General features: G+C 34.8%; 1 protein-coding gene across 1 annotated transcript; it reads left to right on the top strand.

Annotated features, from left to right (window-relative positions):
• Positions 1–4213: 4213 nt before the first annotated feature.
• On the top strand, positions 4214–15984 carry LOC128242430 (uncharacterized). Its single transcript, XM_052959578.1, has 6 exons — positions 4214–4355; positions 10153–10260; positions 10726–10818; positions 13879–13986; positions 14840–14883; positions 15576–15984. The coding sequence occupies exons 1-6, from the start codon at positions 4322–4324 to the stop codon at positions 15612–15614; spliced, it is 426 nt and encodes a 141-aa protein (XP_052815538.1). The 5' UTR covers positions 4214–4321; the 3' UTR covers positions 15615–15984.
• Positions 15985–19101: the final 3117 nt, after the last annotated feature.

Genomic DNA, 19101 nt, shown 5'->3' with positions numbered 1-19101 from the left:
TCATGTTTTCAAAGCCGAAAATAATCATACTAGTAGTTGGAGTCATAGCTGAAGCTGTAGAAGTGGCAACAACAACATTATCAACAGCAGCGTCAGTTGTTTTAGGGGATGCAAAGTCATCACAATATCGGTGGTGATGATAATTGCGGTGGTGGTGGCGTCGCTGGTGATTTTGCGGTGTTGATGACAGTGGCAATAGCAGAAACAGTAGTGGTAGTATGGACAGCAAAAACTTAAGCATTACCAGCTGTATTACTAAGATTTGAAGCGCACATACCAAATGACCAAACATGCTCACCTAATATATCTATTTAAACTTCAATAGAACATAGTCGGTTCTGTTCGGGGTTATATACTTTTTTACAGACACGATCGTGGGAAGTCATTTAGTATTTTTAGAGGTTGTGGGGAGGGGGGCTATATAATACACAAAACGAGTCACTGAAGGATGATGATTTTATGTCGGCCAAAATATGTTCTTACACAGATCAAGGTATGAAGAAAATGCAAGATGCATCTGTTATACGAAAATGAATTCACAGTGCCCTAGAATGTGTTCATGATGATGTAAACACAATTGAAGTAGATTTGACATTCGAAGTTCAATTTCACCAATATGATATATTTTCAAGTTTCGATTGTATTTTACATGGTGTTTACGTATACAGTACAACTCCGTTGGCTCTAACTCGTTTGGCCCGAATTCCTCGTTGGCCCGAAAATGTTTCATTATACTGAAAATAACCATTCCCGCTTGGCTCGAATTTTCCGAGGCTCGAGGTATTTTTGCCTGTCCGTATGAGTTCGAGGCAATCGGGTTCGACAGTACTAACGAGTTTTATAAAAAAAAAATACATTGATCAACGGCAAAGCTTTTAAAATGAATAATTAAGAGTTTTCGTATCTATTATAAAATGCGAAATCAATCAAGCTTCCTTTGTAAAATTAATATCTATACGCTTAGTAAAACCCCTAAATACATTAGATTGATAAATACAACTAGATTTATATAAGGCATTACAGGTTACATTTACATTACAAATAAAACGGTTTTCATAAGCGTACCATTTTGATTAACAGCTGCCACCTGTTTAAAACAGTTGAATGTTACTCATTAAAGATGCACTCTCACAGAAATGGTATAACTGTGAGAGTGCAGCTGTTATTAAAGACCAACAAGATAGTTTATGTATAAGTTTATATTAATTTTAACTTGTCAATAATTACGTAACACTTAATACTTCTTAATATCTTTCTTGGCTAAATTAAATACATTCTTCCAAATCTTGACCCAAACCGCAGCAATTCCCTAGGCACGATAACATGAGAATTTGACCTTTGATTCTCGGTCAATTAGGGGTTAATGTGTAGCTAAAGTTGACTCTCGCGTAGAAATGAAAACTGGAAAAAATGGCTGGTATTTCATGGCATGATAAAGAAGTGCAGCTTTTAAGCTTTATTTTAAAATTCTGAAATGTGTGAACGGGAATATGGGAACAGTTTCAGTATCGGTAAACTCACAAAACTAAACTGCAACAATCTATGTTTTACACATAAAAGCTTCAATCATCCTGAATATTACCCATACATAATATTTAAATAAGCCACACATGTATTACAAAACAATATGTTCTGATGTCATAGAAGAAACTTAATTTGTCCAAATTATCGCTTCAAATCAAATCTTAATCGGCAGGAATAGAATAAAATAAAACCTATCTAAAATTCTCAATATCAAATTGCGTAAATATTTTATCTTCTGCGATTGGTTTCTACCGTACATGAAGCAGATGCCAGTCAAACCAGCTGACCGATAATCGATTGCATAATCATCACCAAGATAAGGCGGGGCTTATCAGTTGCCCGGCGCTTTCCTCCATGATCTCTAACAATAATGAACTGACATGACGCAGACTGCCTGTCAGACTAGCCGCTTCAAATAAGACTGACCAATCAGCGTCCAATATGGGCGGGGCTTATAAGTAACCCGTTGTTATCGATCGATGTTACTCTAGAGTTCCGACAAAAGGAAAATAGGATGCACAAAAACTTTTAAGGAACGCAAAATGAATGAATCCTCCAAATATATCGATCGTTTAATGTAAATTTTTGATTTAAATAATATTCGTAAAAGTAGGAAATATCATTGTGAGTACATGGAATCTATAATAATTGTGTACTAGTGACGTTATTTTGCGATGTATTTATATTTTCAAATGTGTATCATTCTTGTGTATAAAATAAAGCATTTTGTTTGTTAAGATATACATTTAAGGTATTTTTTTAAAAGATTTAACAAAAAGAATAAATAAATTATGACCTAAGATTACAATAAATATAAACATTTTTAAATGTTACAAATCACCTGATATCCAGAAAAGTGTACCTTACCGACTTCGTTTTTTGCGCAGTATCAAATAATCTAACACCTATACCTGTTTCTTATTCAATACGTATTGTATTAAAACGTTTAACATTACGTTATACGTAATATTATTATTGTTAATAATAAGAGCTTAGTTTTGAACAAACAACTGATCAATACTATTTAACAGCAATTGTTTATTTCTGTTTAATTCATAATTCAACATGTTTTTTTCTGTTAAACTCTGAATAATAAAAATTATCAAATCATTATAGCACTGATTATAAATGAACTATAGTTAAATAGGTTATATAAGCTCATTTAGGGTGGTTATAACTCACATACAAACACACGCACATAACGCAGGTACAATAAAAGCACGCACGTAAGAATGCGTAAAAACTCACCCCACAAACCATCCTACACTCAAGAACGCGTGCGCACGCAGGCAGGTATGCGGACACGCTCGCGCGCGCGCGCACACACACACGCGCATACACGCACACACATACACGCACGCACGCACGCACGCACGCACGCACGCACGCACACGCACGCACACATACACACACGCACACGAACACGCACACGCTCTCACACTCATACACGCTATCCCATGCAGTCATTTATGCACACACGCGTTCACAGCCATTGTACGCACGGCAAAGTGCAGGATAATGTAGCTATGTTGACTTTTGTATCATGGGCATTGAGTGCATTGCCGAAACAGAATAATTCGGTATTGGTAAAAACAAGCAATGAGTTGACATCTAAGCGGTATACATATACTTCAAGATCATCATTTTAGCCATTTGGAAAATTAGTAGCCAACTAATTGATACTGCCTGCACTTCAATATGTTCATGTTGCGCGTTCGAATCCGTTATCAGGGTTTCATTAAAGCACAAATTGAACTGATGATAGTCCATGACTTAAATAGTATACCTTAAAAGAATAGAATATGCGCACTATAAAAAAGCATTGACGTCACGTTTAGCATGAGAAGCTCATGTACGTGTTCAATAAGCTCAGTAAGCTTTAATAACAGTTAAAACAATGATACTTACACACACAATATATATATATATATATATATATATATATATATATATATATATATATATATATATATATATATATATATATAAACTGTACATACTATTTTCGATTACAAACTTTTTTTGTACCATTTAACTTCAGGATCATCATTTTTACCATTTGGAACATATATTTTATCGTATCGTGTGTGTGTGTGTGTGTGTGCGTGTGTGCGTGGGTGCGTGTGTGCGATTGTGTGTGGGGGGTGTGTGTGGGTGTGTGTGTGTCGTGCGTGCGTGCGTGCGTGCGTGCGTGCGTGGTGGGTTTGCACACACCGCCAACTGAGGACAATCCTTAGAAATAACAGCAACGATTGAGACCATTACCGCCAACTGAGGACGGTCTCATTTGGCATTTTTTTAAGGTAGTCTCAAAGTTCGTTTTATGACTTGAAACGAAAAATAATATCATAAAAATGGACTGTCCTCAGTTGGAGGTCAGAAGGGTCAAGTGTATGGGAAGTGCGTGACCGTCCGTAAATTTCCATTTTTTGCCTCTTTTTTGGTCACACTCCAGTGGTCTCGATTGGCGGTGTTACGCGCATCATCAAGTGAGTGAAACATCTGTTTTCAATTGTTAATTTACTTTATAACAATATTTTATCGTAAAATATATGTTTAAAGGTGTTATCTTATCAGTATGATACGGTCATGACCAGACGTTGTTTACTTCGATTGATTTTTGAGAATGTCATATGTTTTCGCGATGTCTGACCCGGAAACGGAAAATTTCATTAAAATGAAGATACAGTGATGGTTTCTACAATTATGATGTGCCCATTAGCTGTTTATATAAGAAACTATATACTTTTCTTTGAAATAGAAATGTATTACATTTTTTATGCTAATTTAAAGAATTATGTCAACACGACGAGTTTTCGGAGACATTCAGTGTACAGTATTCTTGTAAAAATGAACAAAACAAGATTTAAGTTGGTCAGCTGTTATGTTTAAACACCAGCTATTCGCCAGTAGTTATTTTTGAATGGTTTAATTTATTAAAGCTTATGTATCTACAAAAGCAGTGCATTAAAGCATTATGCTTAATAGCATACATCTTAGTCCAAATAATTGTACGTTGTCGTTGATGAATGATAGCTTCAGTCTTCAGAGACGGTTTTTATTTGGCGACTCTAAGCGTCCATGTCCCACCTGTTGTTTTCCTAGCCAAGAATGACAGAGCCCAGCGCTAAGTTTATTGAGTGGAAAGATAAAGGGCACCTGCTAGTAGTTTAAATTGGTGATGCTTTGTTGACAGATCAGTATGAATTAGCAACCCCTGCATTGGAAAAATGTCTTCCGGGCTTGTTAAAATTCTGAATTTTATACAGGGCGCAGGGCTTGTTAAAAAAAATGATGCCAAGCAAAAGTTTAAGAATTCAGGCTTGTTCATCCAAAAGTCTAATATCGATGACTGGTTTCATGAAACACTTATGCACCAGCCAATTGTAACCACGGTCCCCCCCCCCCCCAGGTCCAATGGAATAGCCGGGACTTTGACTTTCATTCCAGCAAACACCGGGCAAAATCCTCGCCTTGCGGGGACGAACTGATTGTTAAACGCCGACCAAATGCCCCCGCACCCCAGAGACTCTATATAAGGCCCAATCTCCGCTAAATTTGCCGTTATGACTAAACCATCGCGGTCACCCGGCCCTGCGGGGGCACCTGGAAAATAAAAACACAACCCTTTTCCCCGGCTATCCCCGGTATACCCCCGGACCTGGGGGGGGGGGGGCGAGGTTACAATTGACAGGTGCATTAAGTGTAATAAGAGAATGGTATTGTCTAAAAATAATTCAAGTGTAACCTTTGTGGTTTAATTTAACAACGCATTGTTGTTAAGCTTGGCATAATTGTAGTCTGTGTTAGTCAAGTTTCGTTTTATTGCAATTTAATGCTTTTTTTGTGCAAAATATATTTGCACAAGTTACATGGTAAAATATGAATATAAACCTTTATTACCTATTTCAAACATAAAATTCTTCTCGAAATAAAATTTCAATACGTGTCAAAAACCCCCTGTTTTTGCACAAACCCGTTTAGACGTTAGGTATTGGAAGAATCCTGTATAACACGTCTATTTTTTTAGACTAGCATACAATCATGCTTGTAGCTAACAACCATGCATGAACTTCATCAAACACATGATTACAAGAGCCGTCGTACCAACACAAACTAGTACTTCTATGAAGTCTCCCCATATATAGAGAGAAGTCGCCCCGCATATGGATTATATACGGTAGTACATATTATTTCTGTCAAATTTTACAATATTTATTGGATATCTTTTTTAAAGGTATTTTATTGATTAAGAATTGATGATGGTAAATTAATATAAAGTCTATATGACAAGCTACTTATATGAATCTACCCATACCGCCTATATAATACATATGTGGGGCGACCTGTCCGTATATTGCACGACTCGTATTGGTGCGAGTTTGTGTTGGTACGACTTCTGTTAGCAAACTTGTAGCCCTCTGAAAAATAAACTACAATATGATTTGTATAGGTTTTCAAGACAACCAAACCCTACCGACAAAGAATCATGACCCGATTATGTTTTTTATGTTAAGGTGACTGTGAATGCAAAATTATTCTGTTTAGGGTACAGTGACTAACCTTAACTTTCTAATGTTAATGTTTAAGTCAAGTGTGGTCATAAGGAATTAAAACAATCAAAAATCAAAAATTATATAGATCTATATGTCCAAAATTTACTGTCGCTTATGCTCAGAAGTTGTATGTGAACTGATGTGATGTTAAACACTTATCTTTAAGATACATGGTTGTTTTGCAGTCAGATTTATTGTTAATGTAGCAGAAGTCCAAAACAATATCATATTTAACGGCGTACATTTTGTTTAATTTCATCTTTATAAAAAAACTCCAAATACGATTGAATGTTACCACTAGCCGGTTGAAAGCAAGATATGATATAATGTTTATTTTTTATTTCTTTTAAAAAACAATCTAAGAGTCTAAATCAGTCTTTACCATGTATATCCGATAAAATACATAAAATTCATCTTAGAGTGACTTACTGTTATATATAACAGTTAAACAGTATATAAATAGCAACAGCTTTCCAATTACAGCCAATATCTAATCAATTGATTGTAACCAATAATTGATTGTAAAATAGAATACTGTTTAAAACAAGAAAGCATAATTAAAAAAAAAAAGCAAAATATAATTATTATCAAAGTAGAAATGAATGTAAGTGATAATGTGCCATATAAACATTTGCATTCACATATTCTAGTGGAGGCATAATTAATTATTTTATTGCAGACAAAGTTTTTTTCTTGGCCAATTCTTACCTGATTTCTATCAAATGTTTTTTCATAAATAGGACAATCTAAAGGAAAATATTGTCGCAGAATTGGGGAAAATACATACTCACCTATTTTACATGTATAACAGGACATAACTTTGTTGGCAGAAAGTTATAGTTCAGGCCCCAGCATAAGGTGTTAACCAATGATTTTTTAGCTTGACTATTCAAAGAATAAGGAGAGCTATCCTAGTCACCCGAGCGTCGGCAGCAGTGTCGGCGTAACCACTTATATTAAAGTTTGTGTACCACCTCAAATATTTTCAAAGTCCATTGACATATGGCTTCGAAACTTTGCACGCTTGTTCACCATCATTCCCCCAACCTGTACACAGGAAGAGGTAACTTTATCAAGCATTTTGAGAAAATTATGCCCTTTTTTCTTCTTAGAATTTACGTTAAAGTTTACGTACCACCTCAAATATTTTCAAAGTCCATTGACATCTGGCTTTGAAACTTTGCATGCTTGTTCACCATCATGCCCCGACCTTTATTTTAAATAAAGAGTAATTCTTTGGTATAACGTACATGTTTTGTTTACAATTAAAATTACTAGGAAGTTTTTATTTGCCGTCAGTGCAATTGGTAAACTCCAAGGTTGCTCTGTTAAATTGTATTGAATTGTCCCCTGGTTTGAGAAAGCATAAGTGATTGAAGATTTTTGTTGTCTTTGATACGCTTGAAATATGGTGTGTTTTTCTTAACTAGGAGTTGCAAAGTGTTATAATATTGGTTGTCAGTGGGTGTGCTATAAAGAACTTCCAGTAAACGTGCCTCAAGTTTTATGAGACAAAACTGGTTGAAGTGCTTAGCTTAAATGAAATTTTATACCAGAGATATTTAAGAAATAGTTTTGTATGTGTTGTTCAACTTGTCCTCAATTGGAGGTGTTTGTGCTAGAATTGTCCTCAGTTGGAGGTCATTCACACTGCACTATATTCAGTAGTTTTTCTTCCATGTTAAATACCATAATGTATAGTCTTGTTCTGTTTTTGATGCTTCTGTCACTTTTCAGTGATGTGATGTTTTTGTATTGCAGCTGAACATTGCCATGATGTGAATACTGTTGATACTGATGATGTGGATGCTGATGATGTGGATGATGATAATGTGGATGCCTCCGGACTGAAATAGGTACTTTAATTTTTCTTATAATATAAGATGAATGGGTGCCTGTTATTGGAGTAAAATTGCAATTATATTTTGTTCTAGTATAAGCCTAGAGGAATATAGTTTTTTTTCTTAACTAGAAGTTGCAGTGTTTAAGTTGCAGTGTTTTGGTATTGGTCTTCAGTGGGGTTTCTATCAAATACTTTCAGTAGAGGTCCCTCCTATCTTATGAGACAGAACTGTTTGAAGTGCCTAGAGTTAAAGGAATTAGATACTAGAGACTTATACGAAATAGTTGTATGTGTTGTCCAAAGGTATTAATTTGTCCTCAATTGGAGGTGTTTGTGCTAGAATTGTCCTCAGTTGGAGGTCATTCACACTGCACTGTATTCAGTAGTTTTTCTTCTATGGTAAATACCATAATGTATAATCTTGCTCTGTTTTTGATGCTTCTGTCACTTTTCAGTGATGTGATGTTTTTTGTATTGCAGCTGGACAGTGCCATGATGTGGATACTGTTCATACTGATGATGTGGATACTGTTCATACTGATGATATAATGCTGATAATGTGGATATTGATGATGTAGATGCCCCGGATGATCAACCAGGGACTAATTAAGGTACGCTTTTTCACTTACCTTTCTACTTATATGAGATGAATGGTTGCCTGATATTTAAGTAAAATTGCAATTTAATTTTGTTCCATTATAAGCCTTGAAATTTAGTTTTTTTCTTAAAGGTCTAACAGTTGCAAAGTGTTAGATATTGGTCGTCAGTGGGTTTGCTATAAAACACTTTAAGTAGAGGTGTCTCCAGTCTTATGAAACTGAACTGACGTTGAAGTTCCTAGCATAAAAGGAATTAAATGCTAGAGATATTTATGAAATAGTTCTATGTGTTGTCCAAAGGTATTAACTTGTCCTCAATTGGAGGTGTTTGTGCTAGAATTGTCCTCAGTTGGAGGTCATTCACACTGCACTGTATTCAGTAGTTTTTCTTCCATGGTAAATACCATAATGTATAATCTTGTTCTGTTTTTGATGCTTCTGTCACTTTTCAGTGATGTGATGTTTTTGTATTGCAGCTGAACATTGCCATGATGTGAATACTGTTGATACTGATGATGTGGATGCTGATGATGTGGATGATGATAATGTGGATGCCTCCGGACTGAAATAGGTACTTTAATCTTTCTTATAATATAAGATGAATGGGTGCCTGTTATTGGAGTAAAATTGCAATTATATTTTGTTCTAGTATAAGCCTAGAGGAATATAGTTTTTTTCTTAACTAGAAGTTGCAGTGTTTAAGTTGCAGTGTTTTGGTATTGGTCTTCAGTGGGGTTTCTATCAAATACTTTCAGTAGAGGTCCCTCCTATCTTATGAGACAGAACTGTTTGAAGTGCCTAGAGTTAAAGGAATTAGATACTAGAGACTTGTACGAAATAGTTGTATGTGTTGTCCAAAGGTATTAATTTGTCCTCAATTGGAGGTGTTTGTGCTAGAATTGTCCTCAGTTGGAGGTCATTCACACTGCACTGTATTCAGTAGTTTTTCTTCTATGGTAAATACCATAATGTATAATCTTGCTCTGTTTTTGATGCTTCTGTCACTTTTCAGTGATGTGATTTTTTGTATTGCAGCTGGACAGTGCCATGATGTGGATACTGTTCATACTGATGATGTGGATACTGTTCATACTGATGATATAATGCTGATAATGTGGATATTGATGATGTAGATGCCGCGGATGATCAACCAGGGACTAATTAAGGTACGCTTTTTCACTTACCTTTCTACTTATATGAGATGAATGGTTGCCTGATATTTAAGTAAAATTGCAATTTAATTTTGTTCCATTATAAGCCTTGAAATTTAGTTTTTTTCTTAAAGGTCTAACAGTTGCAAAGTGTTAAATATTGGTCGTCAGTGGGTTTGCTATAAAACACTTTAAGTAGAGGTGTCTCCAGTCTTATGAAACTGAACTGACGTTGAAGTTCCTAGCATAAAAGGAATTAAATGCTAGAGATATTTATGAAATAGTTCTATGTGTTGTCCAAAGGTATTAACTTGTCCTCAATTGGAGGTGTTTGTGCTAGAATTGTCCTCAGTTGGAGGTCATTCACACTGCACTGTATTCAGTAGTTTTTCTTCCATGGTAAATACCATAATGTATAATCTTGTTCTGTTTTTGATGCTTTTGTCACTTTTCAGTGATGTGATGTTTTTGTATTGCAGCTGGACAGTGCCATGATGTGAATACTGTTGATACTGATGATGGGGATGCTGATGATGTGGATGTTGATAATGTTGATGCCTCCGTTGATCAACCAGGGACTGAAATAGGTTCTTTAATCTTTCTTATAATATAAGATGAATGGGTGCCTGTAATTAAAGTAATATTACAATTATTTTTTGTTCTAGTATAAGCCTAGAGGAATATAGTTTTTTTCTTAACTAGAAGTTGCAGTGTTTAAGTTGCAGTGTTTTGATATTGGTCTTCAGTGGGGTTTCTATCAAATACTTTCAGTAGAGGTCCCTCCTATCTTATGAGACAGAACTGTTTGAAGTGCCTAGATTTAAAGGAATTAAATGCTAGAGATATTTATGAAATAGTTTTATGTGTTGTCCAAAGGTATTAACTTGTCCTCAATTGGAGGTGTTTGTGCTAGAATTGTCCTCAGTTGGAGGTCATTCACACTGCACTGTATTCAGTAGTTTTTCTTCCATGGTAAATACCATAATGTATAGTCTTGTTTTGTTTTTGATGCTTCTGTCACTTTTCAGTGATGTGATGTTTTTGTATTGCAGCTGGACAGTGCCATGATGTGAATACTGATGATACTGATGATGTGGATGCTGATGATGTGGATGCCTCCATTGATCAACCAGGGACTGAAATAGGTACACTTATCTTTCTTATAATATGAGATAAATTTGTGCCTGATATTTGAGCAAAATTGCAAAAAAAAATTGTTTTATGATAAGCCTTGGAATATAGTTTTTAGCTCGATTATTCGAAGAATTAGGAGAGCTATACTACTCACCCCAGTGTCAGCGTCCGGTTAGAAATTGCAATTTAGGGCAAGTTGGGATTTTCACTTAGAGAAGTCCAATACATTCATTCAATTAACTTAATACTTAACATAGTTGTTCATGACCATCAAACAATGAGGTTAGATAACTCCATATTATCCTTTTTACAAATTATGACCCCTGATTGACTATTGAACTTCGGTTAAAGATTTAGGACAGGTTGGGATATTTATTAACAACTTCTATACCCTTTGTTCAATTGACTTAATACTTCACACAGTTGTTCAGGACCATCACCCCTTTGAGGTTACATAACTCCATATCATTCTTAATACAAGTTATGGCCCCTGATTGACTTGGGTTAGACTTTTAGGGCAGGTTAAAGTTTTAGGGCAAGTTGGGATTTTCACTTATTAGTCCAATACCCTTCATTCAGTTGACTTAATAATTCACACAATTGTTTAGGACTATCACACAATGAGGTTACATAACTCCATATTATCCTTAATACAAGTTATGGCCCCTGATTGACTTAGGTTAAAGTTTTAGGGCAGGTTAAAGTTAAAGGGCAGGTTAAAGTTGTAGGGCAAGTTGGGATTTTAATAAAAAAAACGTCTATACCCTTCATTCAATGCCCTTAATACTTTGCATAATTATTGACGACCACCTTAGAACAAGGAACATAACTCCATTTTAACCCTTAATACAAATTATGGGAATGATTTTTTTTTTCAATTTTCTTTTTATATTTTTTGAAAGGCACATTTTTATATATATTCTTAACCACATTTTCATAAAGGGAAAACCAGTTATTTGAATATCAACTTGCGTCATTGTTCGGGCGGCTGGTGGGAGGCAGCGTCAAAGTCACCTTATGAATGGAATAATTTTAGCTAGGTTTGAAATAAATAGACCAAACTTGGTATATAGGAAGAGTTTATAGAGACCTTTTCTGAGATTGTGTTTTGGGCCCCTAGAGTTATGGTCTAGGTCAATGTCACTGTTGCTAAAAATAGAAATATGCTTATACTAAATAACTCAAGTAAAGGTTGACATAGTGTGACCAAACTTGGTATATAGGACAAGTTTATGCAGAGCTTTCATGAATTGACTTCGCTCGCCTAGGGTCAATGTCACTGTTACTAAAAATAGATTACTGTGTAACCGAACCTCAACAAGTGGTAGTAAGCCGCACGGGCGGTTACAAGAACCCTCAGGTTCGACACAGGGCAAAGGCAGGGAGGTTGGGTGTGAAGAACAACTGAGATGTTTGCATTTTTTTATACAATCTATTCAAGAATTCAAGTTCATTAATTAAATTCAAATGGAAATAACACTGTAAAAACCAAACTAACTATGAAATTAATAAATGCCTTAGATATACTTAGCTGCTCAGGCAAGCCATAATGCAACTTTAGGCTGTAAGTTTGAAACAATTCTGTCGAGTGTCAAAAATTGACAAACACAGTATAAAAAAATAAACTCCAAGTAACTTATTTCTAACTATCAAAAATCGGAGAAATTTAACATCTCAGGTACAATAATCAAGTTTTTAAATTGGAAAACCTATATGAAAAAATGTGAGTGGCCCACAGGGAATCCACGCACTACCTTAACAGAGCCCAGGAAAGTAAAAATGGTGAAGGTACCTTCAGAGGACAGATAACTTACTGAAACTAATTCAGTCGGTCTTTAAGCAGTAAGAAAAACCAATCCAAATAAAAGTAATGAACTTCTGTAGAACAGGAAAATGTAGTAACAGTTATGGTTGACATACTTTGACCAAACTTAATATGTAGGAAGAGTTTATAGAGGACTTCCATCGGATTGTGTTTGGGGCCAATCGAATCAAGGTCACTGCTACTAAAAATAAAAATATGCTTAGTACTGAATATCTCAAGTAAGGGTTGACATAGTGTGACCAAACTTGGTATATAGGACAAGTTTATGCAGAGCTTTCATGGATTGCCTTTCGGCCCCCTTGGGTCAAAGTCACTGTTACTAAAATAGATTACTGTTTCAGTTATGGTTGACATACTTTGACCAAACTTAATATGTAGGGAGAGTTTATGGAGGACTCCCATGGGATTGTGTTTGGGGCCCATGGAATCAAGGTCACTGCTACTAAAAATAGAAATATGCTAAGTACCGGTACTGAATATCTCAAGTAAGGGTTGACATAGTGTGACCAAACTTGGAATATAGGACAATATGCAGAGCTTTGATGGATTGCCTTTCGGCCCTCTTGGGTCAAAGTCACAGTTACTAAAAATAGATTACTGTTTCAGCTATGTTTGACATACTGTGACCAAACTTAATATGTAGGAAGAGTTTATGGAGGACTTCCATGGGATTGTGTTTGGGGCCCATGGCATCAAGGTCACTGCTACTAAAGATAGAAAAAAGCAGTTGAAACTGAATCTCTTCTGCCAATCATTAAAAACCTGGTTTTGTCACATCCCGCTTCTTGTTCACTTTTTTAATTTGATTGTTTTATTGTGTTTGACAGGCACATATAACATTGTTATTGTTTTCACTTCTAAGTCAAAGCGGCGTAGTCAAGCGCGCTGTCTTATAACAGCTCTTGTTTCTTAACTAGAAGTTTTTTATATTGGTTGTCAGTGGGTTTTCTTTAAAATACTTTCTTTAAACGTGCCTCCTGTCTTAAAGACTAAATTGTTTGAAGTGCTTAGATTAGGATGATATTTGAAACAAGAGATATTTATGAAATAGTTTTATGTGTTGTCCAAAGGTATTAACTTGTCCTCAATTGGAGGTGTTTGTGCTAGAATTGTCCTCAGTTGGAGGTCATTCACACTGCACTATATTCAGTAGTTTTTCTTCTATGGTAAATACCATAATGTATAATCTTGTTCTGTTTTTGATGCTTTTGTCACTTTTCAGTGATGTGATGTTTTTGTATTGCAGCTGGACAGTGCCATGATGTGAATACTGTTGATACTGATGATGGGGATGCTGATGATGTGGATGTTGATAATGTTGATGCCTCCGTTGATCAACCAGGGACTGAAATAGGTACACTTATCGTTTTTATAATATAAGATGAACGGGTGCCTGATATTTGATGTTTTCATGTATAGATTTGCCCTTGTTGTAAAAGAATTAGTCTTGGAATGTAGTTTTCATAATGGGTTCAAAGTGATTGGAATGAAGTGTCTTCATTTGGACATCAATGGGTGTTCGACCAAATTCATTGTCTTTTGAGGTGATGACTACATGTAGAAATTTGCTTAACAAATAAGAAATTCAAACCACCAGAGATATTAAAATCAGTTTGACATCATTCAAGTGGTAGGTTGAAGGTCATTTCACAATCTTGGTTGTACATCATTGTATGTAAATAACATTATCATTAACCGAAATAATTAATATATGTACCTGTATGTGCTTACAATCAGTAAAGCTGAATACTTCTTTTCAGTATTATGCTTACCACAGAACAAAATAAAAAAAACCAGAGGTTCAAAAGACAAAATACTATGTCATTTTGTTGCAACATGTCTCTTTTAGCCTAGTTGTGTAGAGATAGTTGTGTGTGTGTGTTTGAGATAAATTATCTCCTGTATTAAAAACACTACACCTTCAATATTTCAGAACCAGTACTGCATTTTAAATAATAGGCATCAAGGAAATTTGAAATACCTGAGATCTCAATACAGGCATGGTGTCTAATAAAAGTAACTGGCCTCCATTGGAGGTGATATTTTTAGAAAAGTCCTCAGAAAGAGGTTTTGTTAATGTACATCAATTTCATTCAAATAATACTTGTCGAGAGACACCTGTTTCATTATTATAAATAGCATTAATTGTTAACGTTAAGAAACATAGCAGACCTATTTGCCTATATAATATGTTTTTTTCTCCATAGGTCAACTCGAAGCAGTCGTAAATGCTGGGATTGGCACAAACCATGTAAGAATCATATTGAAATTTGTAACAATTAGAAATTTCTATTCTTAAAGCAAATTTGATTTAAAAAGTGTTGTTTCTGTAAAGGAGTAAGTGCACTTTTGTGATCAGGCTTTTCTGTTGTCTTCCTTAGTGTACAATTAATTTTGTGTAACAACCATACTTGTAATCTTAAAAAAAACCTATTCAGTGTTTAAATTAGCCAGAATGTGTGTCATGTTACTGATCAGTGTAAAAAGTTACAGTGAAAATATCTAATTGTATTTAACAGAAAGGCCTTGAATTGAATTTCTACATATCAAATAAAATCCTGAAGTCAAACATGTTTAACATGGACAACAATGTATATTATATAGCACTGTAAGACATGTTGCTCAGGTCAGTGCTACAGAAAAATGAGTTTGCTTACCGTGCCCATTTTATTGTACAAATTAAGAAATCAAATAATATAAAGGTTATCAGTGAAAACACATCATCTTGAATACAGGTCATATTTATATATTGACTTGCAGAGGCACTGTTGCTAATTCCTAGACAACTTCAATTGATAAAACATGTTTTAATATAGGATTTTATGGTTATTTATCCTAAAGAGGACTATCAAGAACACACTTTCATATTTTAGTGCTCAAAAATAGATGAAAATATAGTGATTTTTTTTTGTCTATAAAATAGCCTGTATTTCTGTGTTTTAGGAAAAACGAACAGCCACAGTCAGAACACCTTGGAGCTAGGCTGAAGAAGACGTGGTAGAAAATGGCCTTAAAAAGTGTTTTAAGCTTAATACTCCACCAAAAATAAGTTAGAATGTCTTGAACTTATAAAGAACTTATAAAGAAGTATCCAATTCTTGCCAGGCGATCAAGGACAATGGTGAAAGGGTACATTAGAACAAGGCAACTGGCCTTGCAATAGGCTCATCAAAAAGCAAACAATTAAACAAACAGATACTTTAAATTATAGAATAGACTAGATTGCATTTTGATTTAAGCTTTATATCTGAATACCATCAGTGATTGACATTTTCTTTGGATATTGTTCTATTTTCATTTATTTTTTAACAATTAAAAATTTGAAATTGAATATGTAGGTGATTTTGCTAGAATTGTCCATGATATTTGTGGTCATTTACACTGCAGTGTATTCAATTGTTTTTTTTGTTCCATGGTAAATAATGGTGTGTGGTATTGCTTTGTATTGAATGCTTCTGTCACTTCCCAGTGATGTGATGTTTTTCGTGTTGTTGGATAAATTGATGAAATGCAAATGAAATATCATCATGTATGAACATGTCAAACAAAAATGTATAAACTTTCTTCTGTTTGCTATCAAAACGTTTAGTATTTGTTTGGTTGAATTGTATCTAGAGCCAATGAATGAAGATTTGTTTATTTCTGAAATTTGATATGCATTAATTTTTGTAAAAGAAAATTTTTCAGAAAAAAGTATCTTGGTATTGTGATATGCCTTGGCACCTGTCAGGGCTGTGGGCATCATGCAGTCTTTTACCTAGGACAGTAACTAAATCACTTCATATTTAAATAAAACTTGGTTAAGATGTTGCCAGGGACAATATGCATGTGTACATCAAGGGGCATAACTCTGGCTTTAGTTTGTATTGAGTTATGCCTCATTTTCGAAGGAGAAAAAAACAGACGAGCGCTGGTGTTCTCTTCATGGATGGCGCTCTTGTTGCAAGATCAAGGTTCAATGTTGAAATAAGATATGCTTTGTAAGTTATTTTAACTAACAGGGGAAAGTCTGACAATCAAGTTTAGACTTTAAAAGCTTTAATAGTGATTGTTGTGTAAAGTGGACTTTCAACATATTTTATCATATAAATAAAAGTATGAATTCTGCTCTTTGGAGATAAAAATCATCTACTTTCCGGCTATTGATAATTATGTACTTATTTCACATATCCGAGCATGTTACAACATATGTATCCGAGGTTCTTTTGACATGTATTTGTATCCATTTGTCTACATTATACTGATTACTTAGTATTGATATATTCGTATTTAATACCTGTCTTGTAATGATCAGCTATATAAATATATCCATCCATCTGAAGTTTCTGTTAATTGACACTTAACTATTACAGTATTACAATCAGACCAATAAAATACTTCTGAAAACTTTACTGACTTGCTGACATTATCCTTGATGTATATGCAAACAGATATCTGTGTCACATCCTTAAAGTGCAAAGGAGTCATTTTAGTTCCACAAGATGATGCGTTGTTCGCATTACATTACAGTATTAGTCCCATGTAACACACTGGGTGATTCAGTTGTTTCAACGCAGTCGTTATCACACGCTGAAATAGCCATTGAAATTAAGGGCAGTTAGTATGACTATCTGTTTTACTTCCATATAAGAGTTACAATATGCAGAGGTGTTACTTTTTTAGAAAAGAAACAGTGAGAAAGATTTTACCAGCTAGACCTATAAACACACCGACAACATTTCTGTTCTGTAGTACCGTACGAATTCGCTGGATTGATACCCGTCGGCGTCGCTAAATTAGGCATTTTTCATGCATTAAAAATGCAAAAAGTATGGTCTGATCATATATTCAATGAATAGCAACAACAACATAATAAAAGCATTTCACAAATACATTAAAACACCTTTTCCAAGTTCCATCCATTTGAAGGCAGCCAGATCCTACTCGCCGAAGACAAAAAATATTTCAAGTAGCAAAGAGCCTCAACATTACTTAACACTGGTGGATTGAATTTCGTTTATGGACCAGAACTAAGATACATGAATGGCTCTGACTAGTCCGGATGGAAGGGCGTGGTGGGGGGGGGGGGTTGAGTAGGGGCCGAACAAATCAATCCATGTGTTCTTCTTACGATCATATCTAGGAACAAAAATAGAAATAAAGTTTACAATTAGGAAGATACCAAGCGGGGTATCTTTCGAAACGAACACATCAGGCGCAAAGGACTCCAAATGACATTTGGTCCGCGGAAGGGTTGGGCTCGTGTCACGCCCGGGTGATTTTTTTCAATTGTAAGCATTGAAAGACTCGATTTCCAGTGAGTTCAGGTTTTGTTTTCATGTTTTTTTCTCTAAACCTTTTTACATTTCAAATAGGTGTTAGATCTAAAACTAATATCGTTTGATAACATTTATTCACTGAGAAAGAAATTGCTAATATGATAAAACAGTAATACACATGTTATGGACACGTTTGTAAGCACACATTTAATACTAGTATTTTCTATTTCTGTACCAAATACAAATAGTCACAAATTAATAAATCACACACATTAAATTCATTTTAATCAATTAGAGTAATCATGCCATGGTGACCTGTATATTCAATATCGTGTCAGACATGTATTAATCTATATGCGCGTAGCTTCATTTGAAATACAATTAAAAAAAAATGGTATCAAATATTGCGGCCCAATTGCCGTTACTAGCTAGAATATTGGGACCGCGGCCACGGCCCATGTGGTACCAGCTCCTACGCGCCTGAACAAACTGAGAAAATCTCGAACAAACATTACATGATTTTTCGAATAAGTGTAGAGCACTCGAACAATGGATTTTTGAAAGTAAAAAATGGGTAATTTATCTGCCTATAGTCGAGGCTGATATTTCTTAGCATTAAAGGGTCTGCAACCCTGCTATTATAATTAAGAGAACTGGTTATTAATTTGCATTATTTTAATAATCATACATAATTATATGTATGAATTTACATTACATGCACCCTGACGATGATTTACCAAGATATCGCTCCATTAAATGAAGTAACCCTTTGCCATGACAATGATATACATTGGAGGATTGTACATAGTTTCATTATACATTTATGCTTGGGTTCACCATAAGTAGGACACTGAAGTATTTTAGGCTTAAGATAATGTCAAAGATTCTAATGCTGGAATTTCTGATGTTTTGAAGCACAAAATCTATGGTTTTGGGTCACAAAGGGTAAATTTTGGTAATAAAAATAATAACTTGAAAAAAGATTTGGCATCAAACCTACCCTTTTTTAAAGATGCACTCTTATACCCATGTAAGATTTACCATAACTAATACGATTGTTTAAAAATACCAAAAAGGATGAATAAATGTCAAAACAATGGTTCTTATGAAGGATACCGTGTTATATTTGAAAGAAAGTTGCAGAAAACACGGTATTCCAACCTGATACGACTATTGTTAATCACAGGAAATCTTTTAGCATTCACCAATCA

The sequence above is a fragment of the Mya arenaria genome, chromosome 8, assembly GCF_026914265.1.
Source record: "Mya arenaria isolate MELC-2E11 chromosome 8, ASM2691426v1".
NCBI lineage: Eukaryota > Metazoa > Mollusca > Bivalvia > Myida > Myidae > Mya > Mya arenaria.
Note: the sequence above shows the minus strand (reverse complement) of the source record. Positions and strands in the feature narration are given on the sequence as shown.